The 27,855-nt window shown below is 43.9% G+C and overlaps 1 protein-coding gene across 2 annotated transcripts in view; it reads left to right on the forward strand.

Moving 5' to 3' along the window:
* Positions 1 to 27,855, forward strand: part of XPR1 (xenotropic and polytropic retrovirus receptor 1) — a 116,123-nt gene that overhangs the window by 61,157 nt on the left and 27,111 nt on the right. For both annotated transcript variants that reach the window (XM_054210529.1, XM_054210530.1), the window contains exons 3-7: positions 14,761 to 14,862; positions 21,305 to 21,528; positions 25,557 to 25,706; positions 26,644 to 26,727; positions 27,236 to 27,317. In XM_054210529.1, the coding sequence (XP_054066504.1) occupies positions 14,761 to 14,862; positions 21,305 to 21,528; positions 25,557 to 25,706; positions 26,644 to 26,727; positions 27,236 to 27,317 (642 nt within the window). The remainder of the gene's footprint in view (positions 1 to 14,760; positions 14,863 to 21,304; positions 21,529 to 25,556; positions 25,707 to 26,643; positions 26,728 to 27,235; positions 27,318 to 27,855) is intronic.

The following is a 27,855-nucleotide window of genomic DNA, read 5'->3' on the forward strand; positions in this document are numbered from 1 at the left end:
GGTTTTGTTCTGTAAGCAATAGAAATTACTGAATGGCTCCTTTTGCCTTTTTATTTACCAAGTGCCAGCAGCGCTGTGCGTTGAACCCGGGGGAAATGTAGGGGGGGAATCACATGCCTCTAAATCTTTCTTCTCATTTGGGGTCTAAAAATCCCTTTCAAAAGGATTCCAGTTCCAGTCTGGCAGGGATGCTCCAAGAGGAGATACCCAGCCCTTGTGGTTTCTGGCTGGGGACTTGTGCTGGGCAAAAAGAAGGAGATTAGCTTGGAAGACAGACAAACAAACAAGTGGAGTCCTGGTCTCTGGTGCATTTTAATCTTAAACTAAAATTACCCCTTGAACACAGGAGCTTTGTTGAGGAGTTGAAGTGAGCCGTAGACTTTCAAATCAACCCCTTTGAAAGACCATCTTCTCTCCCCTTGAAGGGAGGGCGTCTGAACTATAGCTTATTCCTTCCATGTGCTTAAATCATAGCAAAGCTTCCCCTTGCAAAGTGGCGTCTGAGGAATGCGGCTTTTACTCGAATTGGATTTAAACAAGCCCTTTTAAGTGCCGGATTGAGAATAAGGGAAGGCAAGGGATGCTATGTGAAAGTGGTTTGGAAAGAAAACAACTCCAAACTTGTGGGGACCTGCACTGGAGAACTTCTGCTTATCTTGAATTTACTGCATTGTCTCCGGGCATGCTTTAATACAGATTTATTTATTTATTTTTTTTAATGAGTAGCAGGGTGGGACTCAGCTGGGTGGCTGCGCTCACGTGTGAGCCAGGAGGGATATAACCTTGGGTAGGCTTTGTAATGCTGTGAGGATCTTGCAACAGCTGCCGCTAGAATAAAGTAAGAATTAAAACAGAAGAATCACCACTTCGAGTAGATAAGCAGCTACCTTAACGCTCATTTACTCGTGTTGGAACCAGGCGCGTATCGTTTAAAAAGAAAAATGTTGTTTTAAATGGTGCAAAATGTTTAGGAAGACACTGATGTGAACGCTGATGAGATTAGAAAGCTGTCATGTTTCCTCCTTCCCGGGAAGTCAGAAAGAGCTGAACGTGGTCTGACTCGAAAGGTCCCCCGGTAAAACCTTGCACGGAGCCACTCTCAAGCCCCGTGTCGTTTCTCCGAGATGCCTCAGAAAACATGTTTTTCTTGATCTGATAATTGCTTGCTTATTATCTTCTTCCTAACTGTTTGCTCTTAATAGCCGGTGAAATAAAAAGGGAAAAATGAATTTGAGTTGAGTTCACTCCCTGGGGGGAAATTAAGCCATTGATAGCGTGTTTAAAGTAGACTTGTCTTTGTACTGTGCGTTCACCGTCCTCCATATGGGCAGCTTGTAGTTGGTTCTGCATCATTTGTTTTGTCTTTCTGGTTGCTCTTAATATTAATTGAAGTCTTTCCCAAGACACAGTTTTGTTAATCTTCCTTTTGTCATTTCCCTGCCTTCCCCTCCCCACCCCAATATCCCCAACAAATATACTCTCTTGTGTTGAAAAGAGCTTTAAAAGTAGCATTAGTGTTTCTTTGATGTTGGTGGTCCATTTATTCACCTGTTTTTTACCGCCAGTATTAGTGTTTCTATTTCTTTGCTAAACTCCTGAATTTTATATGTGCTGTAATTGTTGTAAGGATGCAAATAGTTTCCTGGAGTGATGGGTATAAGTCTCTTATCAGCTCCAATTATGCAAAATGTTTTCAATTAGCTGTAATTCCCTTCTCTGCCTCCCCCCAGACAAACACAACCAAGCAGGGCCCTCCTGGGACACGCCGGTGTGCGGCGCAGGGACAGGCTTTCCCCGTCTAAATGGTGTCCTGTCCCAGGAGCGTTAGGATCAGAACGCACGCTCTGCTACCGCCTGTATTCTTCAAAAGTTATAATGCTCCTAATTACACCATTTCCCTAAAGATTTTCAGTATTGCTGCTGGCAGCCTGCGGGAGGAGGTAGTACCTCCACCTCCAGATTCTCACAAGCAGCAATGGAAACAAATAACTGGGCCTGGACGGCAAAGCTTGGTTTTTTGAGCTTATTCCTGTAGTGTCCAAAGTCATAGCAGGTAGTTAAGTGCTCTGTCCAATACTACCAAAGTGGGACGCTTTGTATGATGGAGCGACGGCTAAATGTGAAATGGCAATTTCTGTGGTGCTGCACAAGGCAGAGAACAGATGCCGGTGACTGAGCAAAATAGAATCATAGAATCATGTGTTGGGTTGGAAGGGACCTCTAAAGGCCATCTAGTCCAACCCCCCTGCAGTGAGCAGGGACATCTTCAACTAGATCAGGTTGCTCAGAGCCTCATCCAGCCTGGCCTTCAATGTCTCCAGGGATGGGGCCTCCACCACCTCTCTGGGCAACCTGGGCCAGTGTCTCACCACCCTCAGTGTAAAGAACTTCTTCCTAATGTCTCATCTAAACCTGCCCTGCGCTAGTTTCAAACCATTGCTCCTCGTCCTGTAAGCTTTGAGGTGGCTCTGGCTCTGAGGTTACCACCTCCGTGTGCCACAATGGAGGAGAATGAGGAATGTGGATGATGTTTGCTTGGGTAGCGCAGAGAAGAGGTACCTGCCCACTGCCTAGTGTGGAAATTCCCCTGTTCAAAACGGCGCTGACGCTGGTTTGCCAATGTATGTACTGAATTATCTGCAGCAGGATGAAATAACTCTGGGTTTAAATAGCTTGGCTCTTTGAAAGAAATATTTTGATGCCCTCTTAATACCACCTCTGTAGTCAGAACTTAACTTACCTCTCTCCCTGTTGTGCCTTGCTGCTTGTTTTAGCTCTTATCTTAGCCCCTCGTTCCTATTCCCGCTGCTGTGTTCTCATCTGTCTGACAGGGTCTGACTGAGGAGGGTTGAGAATAACCTCTTCCAGCACATTGTTGGTTGATTGCACAGTTGTACAGGAGCAGCTGGTATATATTAAAGTGGTTCCGTAGGCCGGCAGCCTTTCTTGGCTGTTGGAATGCTCTTGGAGCACGCACACAAGGAGCCTGAACCGGGCATGGTCTTAATGCTGAAAGATGGTGTTTCCTAAAGCTCCTGGAGTCTGTATCCTGCTGGTGACCACCTGCGAATCCCGATGAAGAGCAGAACTCCTTAGGTTATGTGCATCTCAATTCAGGCGAGGGTGGGCTGGCTGGTGGTGCAGCGAAGGGGATCTGCTTGTCAGGCTGTGTTTGCGGTGATGGCTTTATCACTGTGAAAAGGTTGGAAGTTTCCGGGCCTCTTACTTCAGCATAAATTAGCACTTTCCTTGTAGGACTTGCTCATGCACAACCTGATTTTTGCCAGCAATTAAAAAAGAAGAATAATAAAAAAATATGTATACACACGGTAGAAACCGATATTTGGCGGAGGGAGGGAGAAAGAAAGTAAGCGCAGAAGAAAGCACTGAAAAAACAAGACTTAAATTACACTTCAAGATGATTCTGCCTGCATTTATCTTGTTCTTGAGATGAGTGGGTGACAGGTTAAGTCTGTCGTGGCATGTGTGTATGAACCTTGTCCCACCTTTTCAGTTCTTTTCTGGAGAGAAGGCTTTCTTCCTAGTTTGTACATCACTGTCATATTGAATGTCACCTGCACTGTGTGGGCTGGGGTCAAAGGAGAACGTCCACAAGAGAATGTATGGAAACTTGGACCTGTGACATAGCCAGTCATGTGCAGAGCGTCTTTGGCACAGGTAAGACCTGTGAGCACAGGCGTCTTGGGAAGGCTCATCGGACCCAGCAGAAGACATCCCTGTAAGGGGACACATGGAAGAGGCGGTGAGCAGCCGTTGTGCTCAAGAGTACTTTGATCGAAGCATTGCTTGTTTCAAAGGTCCCGCTACAGCCTTACGTAGCAAAGTATTGCTGCAGCTGCTTGTGTAACGCCACGTCGCAGTGAATTCTTATTATTTCCAACTTCTTCTTTTAAGTGTTTCACCTTTTTATGCTCAAGTAACTATTTTTAATCCTAGTCAAAATAGTTAAAAGTATACCAAAATATCTCAAAGATGTTTTAACACCAGTTGCACTGGAATACGTTGAACCCCAGACAGTTTGTATCCAAGGTGGGGAAGGCTTTTCCCCCTAAATGCATCATTACAGAGTTTGAGAAGAAGGGAAGACTAGAGGCCCCCGTTGGCAGGAGCGTTGGCAGGAGGTTAGGTGCTGTTGAGAAAAAGACCAAAGCTTGAACATGTTCAATCTGTTTAACTAATAATCGAGACGTTGGCTGCGTTCGTATCAAGGGTATGGGCATGTGATTTTAACTCCAGTGAGTTGTGTTGGCTTTACCAACAGCTTCTTGTCAGTTGAGCTGTGGGGGAACGCTTTTAGTCATCTCTCGTCACAAGATCGACGTGAGTTGAAGAGGGGTGATTTGATATTCCAGTTAAATCAGTCTAACGGGTAGCTGCTGCCAGAGGGGTTCTCTCCTTCTCACTGCCTCCTCCCTACCTGTGAAGAGCTGTTTCAGGGGACTAAACCACAAGGAACTCATGTATCGATCAATTAGGCTTTTAATGCTTTTCAGATCTAATGCTGAGTAGTTCTCTAAATACCAGATTAACTTCCTGAACCGGTTCACCGTGGGCTCGGATGAGCAGCAGTACCAGAGCAAAGGGACAGGGCATCGGGTGCGTGTCTGAGCTAGGGCATAAAGGGCAGCCCGAACTGCAGCCGAAATTCCCCATCACTCCATCTACATGTGATTTTTCATGGGAAGGAAAAAACTTTATCTAATAATGCAAGACTTTAGAAATGCACTTTATCACCATTCCTTTAACTGGCTGTAATCGCTGAGTTTTGTTTTAATTCCCCTCCTGTGTTTTTGGTTATGTCAGATGTTCTGAAAGTTTTTGTGCCGTTTTAATGAGAAGGTAATTGTTACTCCTTAGTGAAATTCTGGAAATAAGACTATTAAAACTGGAGGCTCAGTAAAATAGCATAAACAGTAATTTTAGTATGAAGCCTCCTGACAGAAAGTTTTTTTTCTTGATTAAAATATTCGCAAGATTGAACCTATGTCTTTCTTGATAAATATGAGCGCACATTAAAAAAGATTGGAAAGTTTCCTCTTATTTCTCTTTCCATGCCATGAAGTACGACCTTCATTCAGGAGGTGGGGCACGAAAAGAGTATTTGTGAGTTTTTAGAGTGAGGGATCTCTACTATATTCAGCACTGGTGCATTTGAGTTTGCCTTCACTGCCCTTCGCTGCTGAGTTTCCAGTTCCCGTGGTCATTTCTCCATCGCTGATTTGGGGGCTGGCCCAAAGACCCAAATCTGTACAACTGGGGGTGATCTTCCCCTTCCTTTCCTGGAGCCTACGTATGTATTTGTTTAAAAGGTCAGGAGCTCTAGCACTTGTACTGGTACCAGCAGAGGATTTGCTGAATTCGTTGAGTTTCTCTAGGCTGAAGGGAAACGTGGGGTAGGTGAATAAAAGGAAAAACTTCAATTTGAACTCTGGGCAGCTGATTTTAAATCAGTGCTTCTGGTCTGGGTTTGCCATGCTGGTGTGTGCTTTTGTGACTACTTTTGTCTATTTGGGTTAAGTTCCATCCACGTTAATTAGCAGAAGGAAGGTTTTTCAGGCTATGTTAGGTACAGCTGTGCCTATTTACTTGAGGTCCGTTCAGTGGATCTTGAAAGCATGAAGAGATACTGCTAACTTTTTCATTTGGTGGCCCTGTCGTCGAGGAGGCGGAAAAACTATCACCATCCAAGGTGAGCTGACAACATTGCTCAGTTTAAAGACTAAAGAGCATCTCTCTTTGCAGAAGGAATGGCTGGCAGTGCTGAATTCTTGTCTCATGTGGCATCTATCAGAGGTGTACAGGCTAGTTCAGATCCATGACCGTAAGAGGCTAGAGTATCTCTGCATTACTTAACCTCAAATGTGTAAACCGTGACACGGTTGTTTTGTGCAACCATAATTGCTGCTGTCTCGTCTCGTTTAAATGAAAGCCAGAACTCAAGGCAGCAGATCCGCAGCTTGAGGAACATGCAGGTGCGTTGTGTAACCAGGGGTCGTCCCAGGGCTGTTATCCTGGTAAGTCCACGGAACTGCGGTATCTCCCCTTGCATCGCTGGCTTCTTGTCTAAACTGAGCATACACGACCATTATGTTCAGACAGGTTCTAGTGTGCACAGACTGAGTAACTCCCCATTCTTCGTCTCGGAGTCTGGATGTGTAATGGTCAATGTGAAATTTCATCTGGAGTCTTAGCTCCCATTGACCATCTTTTCTTGACCCTTAAGTGTGTGACGGTATTTACGATCTAACTTATTGGAAAACTTTTGCAAAAAAATAGTCTTTACTTTCCTTCTTGAAAAGAGTAAGGATTTTAAAGGTTGTTCTTAACCCAGGGAAGGCAGGTATTAAGAGTCCTGTCACTCTATAATGTCTCCTGTCATCCAGGTCTGTCATGCTATATTAACAATATTTTTATGGTAGGTATTGAAATATTATTAGGCATTTGTGCTGCTTCTCTTTATTTTATTATTTTTTTTTGTGCCTAGCTGTTCTTCAAATCTGAGGTTCCACGTAGCCATAGGTTTTGTTATTCTACTGGGAACCTTGATTTTTGTAATGGTAAAGAAGTGAAGCATTGTAAAAAGTGTTGAAGCATCACAATCACGTATGAGGACAGAGAATAGAATGGAGGTAGAATCCCAAAGCTTGAGACAGTGCTGGTAACTTGCAAATTCAGACAACAATCTAATAATGGTCAATTATAACAGCAAAACTGGGGACAGCTGGGACGTAAGCTTACAGAGCCTTGGGGTCATCTTTTCTCCAAAGCTGTGCCAACCCAGTTGGGTTTTTTGCACCCCTCTTGCCTCCCCCACCGCAGCTACTTGGAAAGTGGTCATTTAGATCCTCTTCTGGGCACGCAGGGTTAAACTAACCATGCTTTTTACACATCTGCTGAAGGGTTAGAATGTTTTTCCTCTGAAATAAGAGAATTTGAAAAAGGTCAGCTTTGAAGCATCGTTGCACAGATGGCTTTGCAGAGCCGTTGTCCCAGTAATGTGTGCGTAGCCGCCCTTGTACCGGTAGATTCCACTGACGGCATCACCACACGCTCGCCTTAGTGATTTCCCTCTAACAGCTGACAAAAGACTATTGCCACCACCTTTGTTTGAAAAATAACTTCTTATGGGTGCCAGGTAGTTGTTTAAAGAAGTGAACCTGTAGAACAGCTGTGCAGCTACCTTGTAGACCGCAAAACCCGATGGTCTTTGAGCTACAAAGCTCGTAGCTGGCCAGCTGAGCAACAGCTGTCTTCTCACATCTGGCTACTCCATTGCCTGTTTTTTCTGCACCAGAAGTTAATACTAGGACTCTGCCATTGCTTTAGAATCTATGTTTACAAAGTAAAAAATATAAATGATTTATAGTAGACGCTTGGTTGGATATCTAGCTCGTAGGCATGTTGTGGAGATTGTTCTTTCCAGCTAAATAAACCCTCTACAAGAATCTGGCTGGTTTCCTTGTAAGATTTCAGTGATACAATCTAAAAAAAAGGAAGCAGAATTTTTACCAACTTGAAAATCACAACTTCTGAAGGTATTTTGAAATAGGTTCTATTCGTTCTGGGTTAATTGTTAAAAACAACAACATGGTGAACCAAAACCTGAGAGAACTTGTGTTGGTGACCTGCAGCAGTTCTTCTCCCTTCCTTCCCCTGCCCACACATAAACACTGCGTGTGCAGGCAATGCCAACCTCATTTGCTACCTGAGCGGTCATTTTTTATTACTAGATTTAGCGAAATAATTTAATAACCAAATCTAATTTGGGCTAAAACATTCATTAAGTGGAGAGCTGGCCAGCTCATCCGTGATGGTTTAGAAAAGTAGGTATTTTTCTTTTTTTAATTTTTTTATTTTTAAATTTTTAAATATTAACTGGTGCATGAAGCTTCTTTCTTGCTGCTTTTATAGTATTTTAATTTGAAGTCCACTTTTTGGTTAATGGAATAAATTCCAACAGAGATGCACACCATTACATGTGTATGTACAATCTGCGACTCAGAAGTTAAGATGGAATAACAGGAATGCAAATGTTCCTTACTTAGAATCATGGAATCATAGAATGGTTCGGGTTGGAAGGGACCTTAAAGATCACCCAGTTCTAACCCCCTGCCCTGGGCAGGGACACCTCCCACCAGACCAGGCTGCTCAAAGCCCCATCCAGCCTGGCCTTGAACACCTCCAGGCTTGGGGCTTCCACCACCTCTCTGGGCAACCTGTTCCAGTGCCTCACCACCCTCATGGTGAAGAACTTCTTCCTAACGTCCAGTCTGAATCGACCCGTGTCTAGTTTTAATCCATTCCCTCTAGTCCTACCATTACCTGACATCCTAAAAAGTCCCTCACCAGCTTTCTTGTAGGCCCCCTTAAGATACTGGTAGGCCACTATAAGGTCTCCCTGGAGCCTTCTCTTCACCAGACTGAACAACCCCAACTCTCTGTCTGCCCTCATAGGAGAGGTGCTCCAGCCCTCTGATCATCCTTGCATACTTGCAGTCATCCTTGCAAGCCATGTTGGCTTCCTTCCTCTTCCTATAGCAAGAACATCTCCTAGGAAGACATTTCTATATCTATACTTTAAGTACTTAAAAAGCTTTCTCATATAGAATTTGATTTGCCACAAGATTGGACATGAAAATGCATGGTGAATCACTAATTTATTGGAAGCTTTCAGCAAGTGATCCAATTTGCAGCTGACCCAGGTGCAGCTTTCTGGTGTGAGGAAGGGAGTTGCCTTGCGGAAGAACCTTCCCTTTGGAAAAACACCCCAATAAACAGGAGGATGACGCACTAAGAGGTGTAAGGGCAATCTTCGGCCTTGCGTTTATGAACTACGCGGTTTTGTTTTTGAGCTGTAAAATTTTTCACTGTACTGTGTAAAAGGTTGGGAAACTGTACAGTCCTGGTGCTGGAGTACTGTCAAGGGTGTTAGAAAATGGTGATGGTTGAAGATGGATGAAGCTGATGGGGGGGGTTTGGAGGCAGACGTGTGTTTTCATTATAGTGACCCACTTCTTTAGGATTTTGAGAGTGGTGGTATCAGTGGTGTTTTTTTCTTTGTCTTTCCCCTAATGTGCCATTGAGCCTAGAAGTATAAGCGACTGTCTTCATAGACCTGGGAACAAGAAAACCGTCTTTTAAATCTTGTTGATTTTTCAGAGCGCAGATGTGTAGTTGCAGACCTATTTGAGCCCTGTGTTCTGGGGCTTTTAGTTAGCAAGAGGTCAAGGACAGGGTGTAGAAAACGTTAAAAGTTTAAGGTATTCAAAATGGTTCTGACGTAAAACTTGTGATCGCCTGCTCAGTGTGATTTGGTGTGTTTAATGCCAATGTTGAGTTTGATTTATTTTATTATTTTTTTTAACCGAATAGATGGCAGAGTCCTCCTCATAAACAAAACTGCCTCCTCCCTAGCTGAAGTGTTGAGATGAACTTACTCAGATAAAAACTGTTTTGTGGCAAACAGAAGGTGACTCAGAGAACTACACCTGTGCTGATCTCATAACAAAGCTAATTAATCTTTTTTTAATTAAATGCCCCTTAAAATTCAGCATGATAAAGACCAAAGGATTTTTTCTTTTATTTTTTTTTAATGATGACTTTTCGAGGGCACTGCTCTAACAAAGAGAACTTTTACTGCGTGTTTTCTTGCTTGGAAGTGAGTAAGCAGAGCTGCCCGGGCTGCGGATCATTTGTTTATATCCTTCAGCTGCAGAAAATGAGAAATTAAATGAACAGTTGACAGATGCACTGAGAAACGAGTGCTCGGGACAGCTCAGGAATGTAACTTGCATGTTAATTTTTCAACTTTAGGGTCCTGTTTTAGGTGTGCCAGTGTCTGAACTCTCTGCAAACCCAGAAAGTGTGGCGAGAGGGGAGTACGTCCACATTGCTGCTGGTTTACCGCTTGGCTTTGCGAATAAAAAGCACGAGCTTTTCAGGTTTACTGTGGTGTTGGGGTTTTTTTGTTTGTTTTTTTTTTTTTTTTTAATCATTGTCAGGCAATTGCATAGGAAGATGAGGTCGGGAAGCTGGAATATTGATGGGACTATCTTCTTGGCAACCTTGTTCATGGCAACTCCGTAGAGCTCTGGGTAAATGGAATATTAGGGCTATAGAAAAAGAACAAAAGGAAGGTTACCACTGGCCCTTCTTGGCAGCAGGAGCTGGATGCCTTTTAAAAACAGCTTCTGTTGTCGTGGAGCTTCTGAACTCAAGGCCGGTTTCTGGCACCGTGATTTTTCTCATGGCAAAAACGTTGTCCTGTCCTAGCCTTGGGAGGGAAATAAATAAATAAAGGCGATAGCCTTGGCAGCGCTTGTCTATTATTGCAGCTAAATGACTGAGCTGCAGTGGGAACGGGACCAAAGGGAAACCTTTTCTTCACCGAGAATCCTGATTTTTTTTTTGAAGCTGGCATCCACCATGGTCTGCAAAATACTTTTTGTTAAGAAGGTGTTTGACATTTGGAGAAGGTTTTTTAAATAGTTTATATAGAACTTGCTTTCCTCTGCATCAGCAATGTTTTGAGCTTGAAATAGAGACCTGAATTCCTAATCTCAAGGTTTTTGGAAGGTCTTCCAGTAATGGTTGGTTTCTGTTTTAAAGCCCATTTTCCTCTTCTAAACTTCATATGTAGTCAAACAGTTTAACACACTTATTTATAATTTCCTGAAGTGGTCAGTAATGTACAAAACAAGATATTTAATGAATTTATTTGGCATTGATTGTATTAGTTTAACACTAGGTTGCTTTGCTGAGCTGTTTGTTATCTTAAAAGGGGATATTTTGATTGTGTTGAAATACTCATGCTTGACTTCAAGGACAAAAAGTATATCACTTCCCCATGAGTTGTTTTTTTTTTTTTTTTTGTTCTTGGATAGTTCCAGTGACTGAAGTTTAAAAACTCACTTGGTTTTACTTTTGCTTTGCGAACTTACTGAAACCTAGAAGCAAGCGATGGCAGAAGTGGTTTGGTGTTTCTGAAGCAGGAAAGCAGTGAGCCTCTCTGCTTTTATTTCTACATGACTTATTTTTAAAGGCAGGAAAGGATGATTTCCCCATGTCAGAAAGCATCTGTAGGTAAGCTCTTCTGCTAAAGATGTGTAAACTCTTTGGGCTGAAGAATTGGTCTTTCCTTATGTCGTGGTTTTGGCTGGATTGGCCAATCGGAATGACAGATGGCCCTCCGCCCCCTCCCTCTCCAAAGAGAGGAGAAGAAGAGCTAAGGAGATTTACGAGTTTAGAAAAAGAACTAAACTACTTTAATGAAAGTAGTAATAAATAATGGAATAATAAATAATAATAAAATCATAATAATAATAAAAAATATACAATATATACAAAACCGTATCCAGCTCCCAGCATGAGGATCGCATCACCAGCAGGCACAGGGAAAGACCCAGACTGGAGTCAGTGACAGACAGGAGCAGGACTCCAGATCTGGAGTCAGGAATGCTCGGATCGGGATCAAAGGCAGACGAACAGACAGGGTCCTCCTCGGACGTCGGCCATTGGAGAAAGAAAACTGACCTTTTGATCCCTCAGCTTTTATACTGAGCGTGATGCAGACGGGATGGAATACCCTGTTGGTCGGCTTTGGGTCATCTGTCCCGTCCGCTCCTCCCTGCAGGTGGGACCCCTCTGTGCTTTTCCGCTTCCGACCCTCTAACGGGGCAAATAACGAAGTTAGCAGGCCTTGGCTGTTGCAGCAATAAGTATAAGGAAGAGCCTCTCTGCGTACCATTCCTTGGTGTAATCAGGCCTCACCAGTCCGGGAGTGAACAGTTTCTGAACAACGTGCTGTTAATTTCAGAGTTTGGTCAGCGAGAAGAGGCCCAGCTAAAAAGTAAAATTACAAAACAGAAGATTGGTTCTGTTTTACCTCAAACCAGGGCATCTTAAGGGCCAGCTCTGTTTTGATACTGCCTGATTACTGTCGCTTGAAAAGCTTCGGGCAGCTAGTGAATAAAAGCTCTGCATATTAAGTGTTGCATAGTAATTTCTGTTGCTTCACCCGCCTGTTTGTGTTTTGCCCTCCCGTGCTAGTGGCTGTTGGCTCAAGGCTTAGGGCTCTTGCGGGCAAGTTCAGATTGGCCTTGCTGGTAGGGCCTCGGCGGTGGGATGTCGCAACTCCTGTGACTCCGCTGTTAGAAATTACCAGCCCCAAAACACAGTTATTTTCTGTCCTTCTGGTGCTTTAGGCTGCCTGCAAAGAGGGATCTGTGTCAAGGCACTAAGCTGAGCAGCGTGTGTGGTTCTGCCAAGCCTCGCACAGGTTGCCTTGGAGGTGTCCAAAGCCAGGCTGGATGGGGCTTATGAGCAGCCTGGTCTAGTGGGAGGTGTCCCTGCCCAGGGCAGGGGGATTGGAACTGGGTGATCTTTAATGTCCCTTCCAACCCAAACCATTCTGTGATTCTAAGTCTGCCTCGGGCCGGTGACCTCGAGGAGGGGCGTAAGGACACCTCGGGGCTGCTGCGGCTTTTCTTCAGCAACGAAGAGTTGGAGCCCTGTCATTTTGGGGTTTGTTTGCACAAGGGAGGGAGCCCTCATCCTTGGGAGTAGCCGCTGATCTGCAAGTATAACTGTCAGATAACAAAGGGACCCTGAGAGCCAAAACTTCCGAATTTGGAACAGCCTTTGGAGCCCTTGCAAATTCTTTTCTACAAGCCCGTGGATGGTGGAGTTGTAAACACCAATCATTTGGGCAGGATTGAGGTTTTTTTCTCTGTTTTACTCTTTAAAGCATCCTCAAACTCCAAAAGAAGACAAACTTCTTCCAGTGTTGCCCCTTCAGGCTTGTTTCGTGTCAGTTGCTCTTTCTATATGACCCCCCTAAAACATTAATATAGTGTCTGTAGATTTATGGTATTTGATATCAGGGCCACAAACATCAGGAAATTCTAAATGTTAAAAGTTTACATTTAATATCTATTAGTACTACTTTGTGGTTGTTTTTAGCTGGAAATTAATGCTAAAAGAAAAAGGGTTTTTTGTTATGACGGTCCAGAGTATTTTTCTGCCAGTGAGGGAAACTTCTCTGTAGGCGCTCGTCATCTGAATTTAATAACGTGTATTTTAAAATCTATTTCTTGACCTTATCAAGGCTGTAATAAAATTTCAGGTTTTCCTCTTTGTAGTAATACTAACCGTTTTTAATCTGTAAGACTGCATGAGAAGTCAGAAACTGTAACTTTGGGGGTTATGAGAAGTCTGCTTTATTTCAGCATTAGGGACATTTGGGACAGGTGATTTGAGAATGCTAAAATTTGTAATTACAGTGTGGAGTCTTTAAATTTTACTCATAAAACTAATTCCGTAATTATTAGAAAATTCATTCTTTCTTTGAAGTTCTGCATTTCTGGAGATGATGCGCTATATCCCTTATATTCCTTATTCCACTTTGTGACTGTATTGCTGCTTTAATTACAGATTTTGACTTGAATTACAGAATTTACTTAGTTCTTCCAAGAGAATTAAATAGTCCCAGAGCAGTGGGGGCGAAGTGTGGATCTGATGACGACTGCTGTAATTTAGGCCTCTTCCTTTAAACTTTGCTTATGACAGAGAGATTTTATTTGCCAGGGAGGAAGAAGGTAGTTTCCCCGCAGTTTCCCATTTACTCGCCGTGCAGATTTTAGTTTGCTGTGGTCCTACATTTGTATTTAAAGGATTATAGGGATGAGAAGGTGGGAATGGTGGCTGAAGCCAGTGAGTCCTCCTGGAAGGTCATATGAAGCCTTCAGTTAAAAGCGTGGTACTTCTAAATACAATTGTTTGCTAATCTGGGATGAATATTTTTCACATCCAGCTTTGTTCTTCAAGAGCAATACTGGTGCCTGTGGTAGGGAGAACCTGTATACCAGTCCCAGTGCAAGCACGCTGCAATGGTGGGAGTGCTGGAGAACCTCTGGGGGAAATAAGGGTCAAGCTGGAAAGGATACAGCATGAACATGCAGCACTGATGAACCCCAATCTTTGTTAAAGACTTTCGGTCTCCCTAAAGTTTGTATTGAAGAACTTGCCGGTGCCCAAGACTGGAGAGCAGAACAGCTTCTGGGTGGATAAATGTACGAATTTAACCCTGACATAGAGCGATGGTAGCGTGTTGAGGGTGGTTATGCTGCTACTTAATCTACTTTTGTTTTTGGTTGGAACATCTTTGCCTGAGCTGGCTCTCCGCATCATTGCAGAAGGGTGTGATGTGGGAGGGAGGAGTGTGGCCTTGTGCTGGGTTGACATGGCAGCCAAGAGGCGGCTTCAGGGTGCTGGAGGCAGCAGAGTGGGCAGGTGGGGATTGAGGCACGGTCTTCCCTTTCCGCTGGTGTGCAGCTTTAGGGTGGGTGACTCTGTGATGGTAGGTGAGATGCCTTTCAAAAAATTCCTGTAGGTATAAAGAACAGTCTTGATCCCAGGATGGCCCTACAGGCACAGTCACGCAAGCTGGGTTAGGAAGTGGAAATGAAGCACTGGAGGGATCCACAGTAGCACTGGAGGGATCAGAAAAGATGATGGGAACATTGGTCAAGGTGCAGTTCTGCTTTTGTGTGGTCTTCCCTCTCTGTCTTGGCACAATTCCTTGTACAGCCAAATTATGTGTTGCCTCGGAGCCCTTTGGACTTGATTGTTCTTCTTTCTCTGCATGACAAAGAAGGCGGATTTACTCTAAAGAAATGGCAGCCACATAAAAATTGTTCCTATGTTCTTCTGTTACAATTTTATTTTTTTTCTATTTTATAGACACAGATGAGGACACAGTGAAAAGGTGTTTTGCCACGTTTGAAGAGAAGTTCTTCCAGACCTGTGAGAAAGAACTTGCCAAAATCAACATTTTCTATTCAGGTAAGGTGCTTATTTGTGTGTATTTGGGGAAAATACAGCAACACAAAAAGAGTCTGAAGTGCCCAAACTTTCAGACTAACCACAGCGGTCATGCAGGTCTACCATCAGGTAATGATAGGGCAGGTTTATATGGGAAACTGCTCTGGTTTAATCACAGATGTGGAGCTAAACCGTGGTATTTGAATGGAGGGAGAATGAAGGGCAGGTGTTTTAATTGCTTCGCAATAGCATCCTGTTGAACTTTACGAAGATGAACACTGTGGTGCGTAGGACTAGGGAAGTGATCGTCCCCCTGTACTCGGCACTGGTGGGGCCCCACCTTGAGTGCTGTGTCCAGTTTTGGGCCCCTCACCACAGGAAAGACATTGAGGTGCTGGAGCGGGTCCAGAGAAGGGCTACGGAGCTGGTGGGGGGTCTGGAGCACAAGTCTGGTGAGGAGCAGCTGAGGGAGCTGGGGTTGTTTAGCCTGGAGAAAAGGAGGCTGAGGGGAGACCTTATAGCTCTCTACAACTACCCGAAAGGAGGGTGTAGAGAGGTGGGGGTCAGTCTCTTCTCCCAAGTAACAGGTGATAGGACAAGAGGAAATGGCCTCAAGCTGCGCCAGGGGAGGCTCAGACTGGATATTTGGAAAACTTTTTACCCTGAAAGGGTTATTAAATATTGGAACAGGCTGCCCGGGGAAGTGGTTGAGGCGCCATCCCTGGAGGTATTTAAAAGATGGGCAGACGTAGTGCTTAGAGATATGGTTTACTGATGGTTTTTGGCAGGGTTAGGCTGATGGTTGGACTAGATGATCTTGAAAGGTCCCTTCCAACCTGGGCAATTCTATGATTCTAAGATGCCCTTAAACTGAAGTGGCTGCTTACATATAGGGCACAGTTTCTCAGCTTATCCATGGTGACAGTCCACCGTGAGTGTTTTTGGCACGCAAAGCTCCCTTGCTGATGTTTCCTGAGCGTGTGCAGGAATAGCTATTGTGGACATGCCTGTGTATGGTAACTTCACCATCTCGATGTGTCCAGCAACTTTTTAAATGCTTAACTCTTAATTAAAACTCTTGCAACTTTCTGGATTGGATCAACCAGTAGCAATTTGTCATTGGCTGTGTATAAAATCCTGCGTAGTAAATTGAGTAAAAATGTAAAGGTGGTAAGAGTAGGGATTCCTAGGGATCATATTTCAAAGTGCTATTGTTTGTTGTTTTCCCTGAGACAGTTTGCTTTCCCACCCTGTGTTTTGAAAATAAACTTCAGAATGGGATAATCAGAAATTCACCCTGTCATATTGCTACAAAAGGCTTAGTAATAGTGTGTGCGCTCCAGTTCCGCCCACCATTACATTTCAGCTGGTTTTCGGCCTCTTTTGGTAAGGTTTAAAATGGGTTTTCAACTGGAAAAGTGTTTAAATGTGGATACAATGATGCATCGACTTCTGCTGCACTTTCTCTTAACGTGTTGATTTATTAACTTGATGCTATAAACAGGCTTTTGCAAGACAATGTGGTAGTTTTTTCTATTTCTGATTTTAATCTGGTGACAAAAGCAAAGTTGAATTCATAGAATCATAGGGCCGGAAGGGACCTCTGGAGATCATCTAGTCCAGTCCCCTGCCAGAGCAGGGTCACCCAGAGCAGGTGGCACAGGAACGTGTCCAGGGGGGTTTGGAATGTCTCCAGAGACGGAGACTCCACCACCTCTCTGGGCAGCCTGTGCCAGGGCTCTGCCACCCTCAGGGTAAAGAAATTCCTCCTCACGTTGAGATGGAACTTCCTATGGTCAAGTTTGTGCCCATTACCTCTTGTCCTATCCCCAGGCACCACTGAAAAGAGCCTGGCCCCATCCTCCTGACACTCGCCCTTTCAGTATTGATAAACATGGATAAGGTCCCCCCTCAGCCGTCTTTTTTCCAGACTGAAGAGACCCACATCCCTCAGCCTTTCTTCACAGGAGAGGTGTTCCAGTCCCCTCATCATCTTGGTAGCCCTTTGCTGTCCCCTCTCCAGCAGTTCCCTGTCCTTCTCGAACCGGGGAGCCCAGAACTGGACACAGCACTCCAGGTGCGGCCTCACCAGGGCAGAGCAGAGGGGGAGGATGACCTCCCTCCACCTGCTGGCCACACTCTTCTTGCCGCAGCCCAGGATGCCCTTGGCCTTCTTGGCCACAAGGGCACATTGCTGGCTCATGGTCATCCTGTTGTCCCCCAGGACTCCCAGGTCTCTTTCCACTGAGCTGCTCTCCAGCAGGTCACCCCCAGCCTGTCCTGGTGCATGGGGTTATGTTCTCAGTTTTGTTTCCCGGTGAGATCTTCTGTTTCTATCCCAGATCTGAGGTAAAGGCTTTTATGCTCAGAAACTTGTCTTACTTTTCTACTTATATCAGCTAAGAGCTCCTGGGTACGACAAGCTAGACTCTGTGGAGGAAGTTCTGTCAATTCAGACGTACAATACAGATTATAATTTTCCCTAATGAGGACCTGCTTAGCACACGTGCACCCACATATACACACCCATTCCAGCATTGTTTAAAATGGCATTAATAATACAGGGCAGGGTTTTTTGTGGTTTTTTCTTTTTTTTTTTCAACTTGCTGTCAATTCAAAAAGTTACAGGAGAGAATACGTGTAATTTGAAAATCTCTTGCGATAAGATTAAAATAAGTCTTTTATTTGCAGAAGAGCGATGTGACTTTAATAGTACGGAAACCCTTTATTAGAGTTATTAACGTTAAGCTACATCGAGGAATGTTCTATCGGTGGTTCCTCTTTATCATGTCAGAAATGTGTCACGTTGGACCCTATTGTGACTCCAGGCATTCGTTGGCTTGGATTATGACCTGGTACATCCTATTTATTATAGGCTTATTATACGGCTTATTACACGCTTGTCTTTACGACAATAAATATTGCCCATTTTCAAAAAAGCTAAGCTTTCTGTTGATCTCCGCTTCGTTTCCTCCTTGTCTTGCCCTGCGCTGAGGGATCCTCAGTGAGCATTGCCAGGGATTGCCACAGCATGGACAACCCTGTCCTCTGGGATGGGCTGATTCCAGACCCCAGCTCCTCCCTAGATCCCCAGAGCGCTCGGGGTTGGAATGCCTGCTGGGGAATGCCTTTGCCTTTCACTGCGTGCTCGGGTTGTCGGCTCTCATCAAACACAACCTTAATTTCCCCAGACCATTATCCCAGCTTGGTAGGAAGGAAAACTGCCATGAACTAAATCTGATTTGATAAACAGTTTGTGGTTATTTGGACTGCGCGCAAGAAAATGTATACTCAATTGAAAGCAGAAAGAATGGCAGTAAAATTTTCAGATCGTTCCAGCAGACAAATGCCTGTTCAAGTGCTAAAGTTTTATTTGTGGCCAGTTTTGGTTTGTGTTTGGGATCTTCTAGAGGTGACGTTTGTCGTATTTTAAATCAGCATCATCAGGATCCGCTTGAGCTACTGCTGGGCTAGGAACATTTTGGTGGTTCATTTAGGAGCTGGTTTTATTCTTTGTAGGAGGCAGCAGCTTTAACTTGGTAAGCAAACTATTGCCCGTGGTATGTACAAGCAGGGAAAGGAAGGAATGCTAAAAGAGCCTGCCTGAAATGCCCTCAGCTGGGGACCTGCGAGCAGGTACGGGCTGTTCGCTTACCTCCTGCCTGGTGAAACTGGGTTGGATCACAACCCTGACTGTGTAAACTGGAACTCAGCGGGCAATTTTACTAGCTCCTGGTGTGGTAGCTTTTTAATGATCCTTATGTGTGAACTTTTCTGTAAACTTGGAAAACAGAGTCAAAACCAACTCGGAATTGCATAGTGGAGGTGATGACTTTAGTGGGTTTTATTCAGGATCTACAAGGATTTTTTTGGGCAAGGCTGCTTCTTTATGGCAAGCGTTTTTGTTGAAGTCTGCCTGTAGGCTCACACAGGTTAGAAGACTTTAGATTTCTCCTTAGTCTTTGCCGTAAGTTTACACTTGAGACGAGTGCTCAGTGGGCATCAGGTCATGCAAAAAGCTGCAACACAAGAGTGGTTCCTGTTTCTAAGTGCGTGCTGCTTTTTTCTAACTCTTTGGAGTGGCATATGTTTTAAAAAGTGACTTTTCGGAGTGCTGTATTAGTGATAGTGGTGAACGTCTTTTCAAATATTTTGGAGCACGTTGCAAACTGAGAAATTGATTTCCGTTCTGCCGTTTCCCTAAGCAATTCCCTAGAAGGTTTTCAGAATAACAGCGCGCGTTTTTGTCTTATTTTGCTTCTGCAGTGAATCTTGATGATAAAATAATACCTGAACAAGATGAAATGGTTTGTGGGCTGGATAACTGGAGTCGGTGCAGTAGCGCGGGCAGGAGGGAGAAGAAGGTGGCAGGGCTGCCATGTCTCCGGAGTGGCAGGTCATTATTGGAGCGGTTTGATTGTCTTTAAAGCCTTGTCCTCCGAGGACTGAGGTCCTCCCCTCTGGATGGAGAGGGCCGTATGGGAGACAGCACACAACTCTCTTCAGCAGCGTGTAATTAAGACACGTGTTTGTATTTGGGGATGATGCTTTTTTACGGATGGCGGTTTGCAAACAGATAGGAAGAACTGCAGCAGCAGTTTTATAACTGTTCCAAAACGTTATCTTTTCTTTAAATATTGTGTTATTAGGCTGATGGATTTTCAGATTTTTCCTGGACATAGGGACAATGGAACAGTGCTTTCAATAGGAAGATGTAAATTTAAACTCTGCCATATTTGATAATTTGATCCGAAAGAAATCTCAGTGTATCACCAGGTGGTTTAACGTAACGTTTTGAATGTAGAGTGTGAACTTGTGACTTGTATTTATATGAAGGCTTTTGATTCTAACAGCTACTCTTAACAGATACCTGTTACTTCTTCCAGAGGGAGTTTTGTTCTTAAAATTAACCGGAATTTAATGAGTCTGAGGAAAAGGTCAGAATTGCTCCCATAAAAATAAATCTTACTTCTGGGGGGGAGCAATTGAGAATTACCAGTCGATTGTTATAGAAGATACTAATGAAGAGAATTAAATCGACGGCCGGGAGAATGTCGGGCAGAGCTTTGGGTTGTGGTTTCTGGTGTGGCGGTGTGTGTCCTGCTGGGTGGCGGTGGCTCCAGCTCCCAGCCGTCTGCTCGAACGCCATCAACCCGCTCGGCGTCTTCCTGGCCAACGCCAGGGTCTGCCACGGAGCTTATCAACTGAGATGCCAAAGCTGTGACTGAAGCTGTAGCGGGTAAAAAAAACCTGAAAGGAACCAGTTGTACAGGACAAACAGAAAGATAATGGTGTCAGTTATGCTGGTTTTAGCATAAAAAGTTAGCTATTCAGCCAGAAAGATTGCTTTCTGAAAGTACATAAAGCAGCATGTTTAAAGGAACACCTTTTCCATACTTGAGATGTGAGGAAGAGAGACTGACTTGTTCTGAAAACTTATCAAAATGGTATTTAAATTGAGGTTGGCGGTCCCTTTAATCAGTACATAATGAGGCAATGCTTCTAACCTGCGTGAGCCTAAACTGAGGAAAAGCGGCATGAAATTATTACAGCGGATCACGTACAGCAGCTGGTCGTGTTGTAACTCCTGATCAAAGCAGAAGCTGTGTTTGTCTGTCACTGGGAGCGTTGCTCTCTGAGCTCCAAAATTCAGCGTCACATTTGAAGTGTGGGGTTTTTTTTGTGTGGTTTTCTTTTTTTTTTCTTCTTTGATTTCCTTGGTGTGTCATATAAAAAGATAGTGAACACGTAGTCGGTAATGGGTGCACAGATCTGAAAAGCGCTTTGCTTACTAACTGTCAAGTTTCATAATATTGTCTAACAGGGGTTGGTTTTTTTCCCTGAAGCTCTTAGTGTGTTTGCTTTATTTGAGAAAGGCGAGCGTCTTTCCTTTGCCTGCAGAGCAGACGTGTGGTCACTGCTTTGGTATTTGGATGATACCTTATCTGCCCGGCTGCCTCCGGTGGCAGCTCTGCCAGTGCGGGGAGGCCTGACCCTGCGTCCCCGTGCAGGTTTTTAGCCCCTTGGTACAGGCGACAGGTTGGGCTTCTCCCACCCTTAACGGATTTTCGTGCAGTCCGGGAATGAGCATCCTCTAGAAATCAGGTCTGGGGTGGAAGTCGAGAAGTTGGAGTTCACTTCTAATGCTGCTTTAGTCTGTGCTGAAGGGACAGCCCCTTGATTTTGAATATATTAATTAACACCTGTCTGACGTGACAGCTTTTTTTTTTTTTTGCGAGAGTATATTATACACAGGAGTGCATTAAAACCTTTAACAAGAAGGAGCCTCATAAAAGAGAAGCATGCAGAGATGTTGAACGTAACGTTTAGTTGGGGATGGCCATGTGCAAGGTTACTCAATGCAGTGCTTTTTACCTACAGGCACATTCCATGAGGAAAAGTTGTGCTTTTTACCGGCAAGTTGCTACCCGCTCACCTGTCTTTTTCCTTTCCATGCCAACAGAAAAGCTTGCGGAAGCTCAGCGCAGGTTTACTACTCTTCGGACCGAGTTACAGTCAACTTTGGACGCACAGAAAGAAGCCAGTGGGGCTTCCACGCTGCAGCGGCGCAGAAAGCCGGTCTTCCACCTGTCCCACGAAGAGCGTGTCCAGCATAGGAATATCAAAGACCTGAAATTGGCCTTCAGCGAGCTCTACCTCAGCCTCATCTTACTGCAGAACTATCAGGTACCTGCAAAAAGAGGTGGTTTTCCAAAGCCCCCTGTGTAAATGTCTCTGTGCTTGTGCTTTGTGTATCCTTGAGTTGCCTCATTCGAGCCATTTTTTTATGTCTCTTTTTTTTTTTTTTCTTCCATTTTGGCATCCCTAAACATTTTTAAAGAACGGGCAGATGCCTGGCAGCTAGCAGCGGATGCCTTGGTGCTTTTTGTTGAGCTAGAAATGCTAAGCTGACCTGCAGAAGGACCTTATTTCTTCCTTTTCCGGGCGGGCTGAGCCAAGCAACCCTGGCCCAGCCATGGCCAGAACATGAAGTCACATCGGGACCTCCTCCTTCTGTACTGTGTTGTTCTGTGCAGGGCTGGAGCTGGCAAATTGGGGAAGAAGCTCTTTTATCTACTATTTTTCATGAAACCCGAAATCTTAACGTACTGTTTCCTCTTGGCGTTACCGTGGTAGTGACTGTGACCTTGCTGTATCAGAATCTCTTGTTAAAACATCCATTTACCAAAAAAAAAGTAAAAATGTTTTTAATTCTGTAGGATACAGGCTCATTTGCCTTGAAGTATGAAAAAAAACAAATCTTTATTGTACTTGGATTTCAGGCATGAAAGGCCATGGTAAATATTGTGGACACTGATTCTGTTCCAAAAATCTTGAAACAAAAATCCAAAAGTATTAAGATCTCTTTTGTGAGGCCAGCTCTTTTGGTATTAAATACTCTGAAATGCTTTTAAATGTCTTACTGTGAGGCTTTTTAGCTTGTTAAATAAGGATGTTTGAACTTAAATTCACTACACCTGTATTTAGATCTTTACCAGCGCTGTACTGGAGAATTTTACTAAACAAAATTCACCATAAGAATTACTTAGAAATACCATCCTGCAGCATGGAAAAAACTAAATTCTTCTAAAATTCTGAGTGTTTGTACCTCTCCTAAAGTGATGTTGTGTCTTTGAGCACATGTCTGGAAACTATTTATGAGTTTCTCAATAAAGCCCTTTAACTGTTAGAGATAGTTTCTGGTTCAAAATCCTGGGAAAGGTAGAATTTCTGTAGCTTTTCATGAACGGATTTTCATGAACGGATAGCAGGTAATACTGCAAAAGCAGTAGTACCTGCTATGGTTTCTTCACTTTTTTTTTTTTTTAAAAAAAAAAGGGGTCAAAAAAAAAGAAAAAAGTCAAGCTCTTACTTTTGGTTACAAAAAAATCACTTCTGAGCCTCGATGAAGAATTTAAAAAGGGGATGACATAGGTCATTCCTTTGGAAAATCTTTTCCTACAGTTCATCAGTGAAGAAAGGCATCTTGCACACTTAGATTTTTGCTACCATGAGTCCAGGTCCGTTGTATGTATACTAAACATTGCTGTAAAACCCATCTGGGTTTGGTAGCTTTCACAGTTTCCAAAAGGAGCAGACCTTCTTTCTACAACATATCCTCAAAGAGAGAATGAGACAAAATAGTTCAAATTGGTCTCGAAGTTGAGGACAAGGAATACAAGTACTAAAACAGACATAAAACCAAATCCCAGAATTATGCTCTTAATCACTTTTGAATTTAGGATGTAAGAAGTAGGAATATTCAAGCTCTAGCAATGTTGGCGAGGAAAAACAATAAGCCGGTGGGAAGATGATGTAGCTGAGGCCTTCACGTAGGAGGTAAAGTGAAGTCAACAGCAGCATTATAAATATCAAACCATGGCTTTGATGAAACGCTGAAGTCTTGAGTCGGGTTACTGAGCAAGGAAAATCCATGTGAAGCAAATTCCTCCGTCTGTTAGGACTGAAGCAAGAGGAAAAGTTGCATGCGTTCATTCCGAAGGTACACGAACCAAACATCAGGTGAAACTACAACTTGTCTCCGCGGCAGCTGGTACTTAACTTACCAATGACTAAACTTCTGATAAAATTAACTTATAGGCAACAGTAATATATCATTCTAGAGTGTGTACGTATATAAATAAATCTATTTGAAATACTGTGGTTTAGAACAAATGGATCATGAGAAATTAAGTATATAGTATTTACTTACATATATACTGTATACAATATCGTACATTCATGGGGCAAATAAGGGAGGGTGAATCAGTGTTATTTAACTGCTGAGCATTTGCCTTCCCGGTGCATTTCCCAATGCAAAGATTTTTGACTCCACTGTTTGATACTACTTGATCTTGCATTACGTAGTTGCGTAAGTTGAGCTGTTAGGTTTTTTCCACCTTTAATGACAAAACATACCATTAGTCGAGATTCACTTCAATGGATTCGATTAGTATCCAGCAGAAATAGAAGGCAGACTTGGAGAAAGCCCCTTGCCAAATAAAAAGCGTCACAAACAGCAAGAATAGCAAAACGTCTGACTTGGGTAAATGGTGTTTGACTGTTCTGTTTCACAGTTCCATCGCTGTGTGTTCCTTGTCCGAAGTACCGCTGTAACCAACCGTGGTTTTATCGTGCGCTTTGGGGTTGCAGAATTTTTGCAGCCGGTGGACGAAATGCCGCTGGAGAGGTTCTGGGGTGTCTGGTATCACCATGCCCCAACTGGCCAAGGCACACCAGAGTTAGGCCATGATTGCCCGCGTGGCAGATAATGTGATGTTAGTTCAGGCTACAGAAAAATCTCTTGACCAAAATCATTGTTTTGTTCATTTTTTTTAAATTTTTTTTTTTCATTTTGAATTTCTGAAATAGCGATCTGCTCTCCTTGGGGTGGAATTCTGGCTTTTCCAATAGAAAGCAATTAAAGTCTCTTGTCTGCAATAATGCAGATTGTTAATGCATTGGCTTCCTGCTCCAGTCTCCCTAGACTCATTTCCCCACCTATGTGGTAGGGGTCTGGTATTAAATCACTCTAAGCATAATTAGATTGAAAATAATTTCAGTGACTAGTTGGCGCCTCTCCCCGGGGCACTGGATTTTGCTGTTTTCTCTGTTTTTCTTTCCAAGCTACTTCCTAAGCTTTTTCAGAAGTGAATCTTGCCACGGTCTGTCTGTGTTCCTGCTGTAGCTCGAGTGAAATGTTGAGTCTTTCTAGTGGTGTTGTCTGTAAAATGAAATGCAGGATTTCAAATGCGTCTTGTCACAGCAGTGGCCTACAGTGTGATGAGCTTTGCCTGTCTTAGTTACTGCATTAGAAGAGCGTTGGGTCATATGTAACTTGGAGATCAACCGTTAATTCTTATTTTAACGCAGCAACATCGTGTGCTCGTCTTGACCGGCTAGAGAGTTACATCTCCCACGCCTGCAAGGCTAAACTAGTTTTGCTGTCATTGTGCAATGTACTCTGTGGAGAAGGATGCTGTTGTGGAGATGCGCTTGTCTGGATTTAGTCTGCAGCATTTAAAACTTTGTCACAAGTTTTCTGTTGCACAAGGATTTCCCTTCTATAATGCGCTTATCTGGAGAACTTGACTGGAAACCAATGTAGAGTTCAAAGAAACGAGAAATCAGTAGCTTAGCCTTTTCAATGGGAAAACTGCTTGAAGGATTGATGCTGACTGGGGGAGTTGGGACAAATCATAGTCTTTCTGCAGCTTTATATTTTCGTTAAGGACTCATTACAACTCCTGCTAATCCAGAGACCAGTTGCCAAGTTGCAGTACCTGGGACGTATGTGGTCAGGTGTACCCAGACAGAGGGAGCATGTCTTGAAATAGCCTAAAGCACACAAGCTTTGAGTATGTCCACAGGTTATGTATCTTCAGTGGGGTTTCATCAGGAATGTTGTCGCTTCCTGCATTAAGGAGGAAAGTAGCAGTGATTTGGTTTTTCAGGGAATATGAGGTTTAGGTAGTTCCCTGCAAATAAGTTACCTCTTTTTATGCCCTTGAATCCCACATCTTTTATGTTATTTGCAAGGGATGTGTATTACTTCTAATAAAGCAATAGCTCAAAAACTTCCTGACAATAGGTGCAAGAATTTTGATTCTTCTGATTAACTATTCCTTTTTTGCTAGCACTGGAAATAGAACCGTTTAACTTTCCTGGGAGCTGATTGTGGTTAAAAGCCAGTAACTGTTTTCCCTCGTCTGCAGAACCTGAACTTCACCGGCTTCCGCAAAATCTTAAAGAAGCATGACAAGAACCTGGAGACGGCGCGGGGGGCAGAATGGCGGGTGGCCGAGGTGGAGGTGGCACCCTTCTACACCTGCAAGAAGATCAACCAGCTTATCTCCGAAACAGAGGTGAGGGTGCTGAGCTGGGCACAGCTCCTCTTAGAATCATAGAATGTGTTGGGTTGGAAGGGACCTCTAAAGGCCATCTAGTCCAACCCCCCTGCAGTGAGCAGGGACATCTTCAACTAGATCAGGTTGCTCAGAGCCTCATCCAGCCTGGCCTTGAATGTCTCCAGGGATGGGGCCTCCACCACCTCTCTGGGCAACCTGGGCCAGTGTCTCACCACCCTCAGTGTAAAGAACTTCTTCCTAATGTCTCATCTAAACCTGCTCTGCTCTAGTTTCAAACCATTGCCCCTCGTCCCATCGCTACATGCCCTTGTAAACAGCCCCTCCCCAGCTTTCCTGCAGGCCCCCCCTTCAGGTACTGGAAGGGACTCTAAGGTCTCCCCGGAGGCTTCTCTTCTCCAGGCTGAGCCCCCCCAACTCTCTCAGCCTGTCCTCACAGCAGAGGGGCTCCAGCCCTTGGATCATCTTTGTGGCCTCCTCTGGACCCACTCCAACAGGTCCATGTCCTTCTTGTGCTGAGGGTTCCAGAGCTGGACACAGTACTCCAGCACTCTTCTAACTAGCAAACAATATTTTCTTGTTCATTGCTGATTCCTATAAGGTTTTGCCCTCTTCATAACTCATATTCACCACCAAGACAACTACTAATTGATTTTTAAAATGCTACTGATTTCTGGTGCTGCTTACATAAATTTGGGTATGTTCTTTTCAGCTGGTAACTTTTCACTCTGACAGCTCACACGGGCTTAGCTTGTGTTGTGTAGTAACCTGACGCACCGTGGTGAACTTTTCATATCTTTGTATTGGAAGAATATTGGGCCAGGGCTCAAACATAACTTGAAAATCAACTGCTTTTTTGGGGGGGGGTTGTTTTAATGCAGTACCACGTGCTTATTGTCAGAATGAACTTCTGTGATGTGTCTCTTTATCTCCTTAGGAAGTGGTGACCAATGAGTTAGAAGATGGAGACAGACAGAAGGCTATGAAACGTTTGCGTGTTCCACCCTTAGGAGCAGCTCAGGTGAGAGATCAAGTTGTATAGCGAAGCTGCTTCTCCAGCTTGTCAAGTTGCCAAATTAGATTCAACATTTGAACAAAGCAGTGAAAATAATTGATGTGAGCATGCTCTGCAAATTGCGAGGGGGGGCATGGTCATGTAATCTGCTTTAGTTCCGGAAGATTTGGAAATAGCTTGCTTACTATTCCTAATGCATGCAGACAAGGTAATGAAGGGATGAGATAAATAGTAAAAGGAAATTTGTGCTAATGATAACGTATGCCTAGTGTTTGTGTGGTCTGGTGTATTTTTCAAAGGGCGTTGAGATGCCCAGGCTCTGTTTCCACACAGCTGCAACATAGGCAAGAATATTTTGCAGCATTTTGAGTTTAGAAAAACCTAACTTCAAGAGGAAGAGTGCGGTCAGAGATCAGAACGTTGTATCCCTGATTCAAAATCTGCTCCGCAAATTAATCTGACTCCGCTGATAGCCTGTTACCCCGTCTTAATCCCACCATTGCTTTGTTCACAGCCTGTACCAGCCTGGACTACATTCAGGGTTGGATTGTTCTGTGGGTTGTTCATCGCGCTGAACGTCACCGTCATACTTTCAGGTGGGTATCCTCAGCTGGACACATCTCTCACCCTGGTATGGATTTGTTCTCGTCGCTTTGTGAGGGCCTGGATCTGAACCGGGCTGGTCAGGGCGTTTTGGCTTAAGTCAGTCCGAGTCAGATCGCACTGTTGGGAATTATTAGTTCCGCTCAGTAGCAAGTTGTGAGATGTTAGATACATGGGTTTTGGACTTTGAATGTATTATGGTTTGGTCTTCTGGTTTCCTCCTTACTCTTGGAGCGATGTTCTGGAGGTGCAGTGTCCATGTATAAACCAGATTTCTGCTATCCTTCTGTGAACGCACAGCCCTCTCCCACCTTGAGAGAGGTTCTCGTAGAACGGAAGTTGTGCGTGGTACTGACTCCTTACAGAGAACAAGGCCGGACATAGAGCTCTGTGAGCACCATGCCACTTGGAGATTTTTCATGTAGGAACTTCTAGGATTTCAATGCCTGATGACTATTCATGCAAGTGATTATTTTTTTTCTTGCTGGCAGATTTTGGTAAAATAGTTTAAAAGCTCCAAATTATTGCATA

Source organism: Rissa tridactyla, chromosome 8 (assembly GCF_028500815.1).
Source record: "Rissa tridactyla isolate bRisTri1 chromosome 8, bRisTri1.patW.cur.20221130, whole genome shotgun sequence".
Taxonomy (NCBI): domain Eukaryota; kingdom Metazoa; phylum Chordata; class Aves; order Charadriiformes; family Laridae; genus Rissa; species Rissa tridactyla.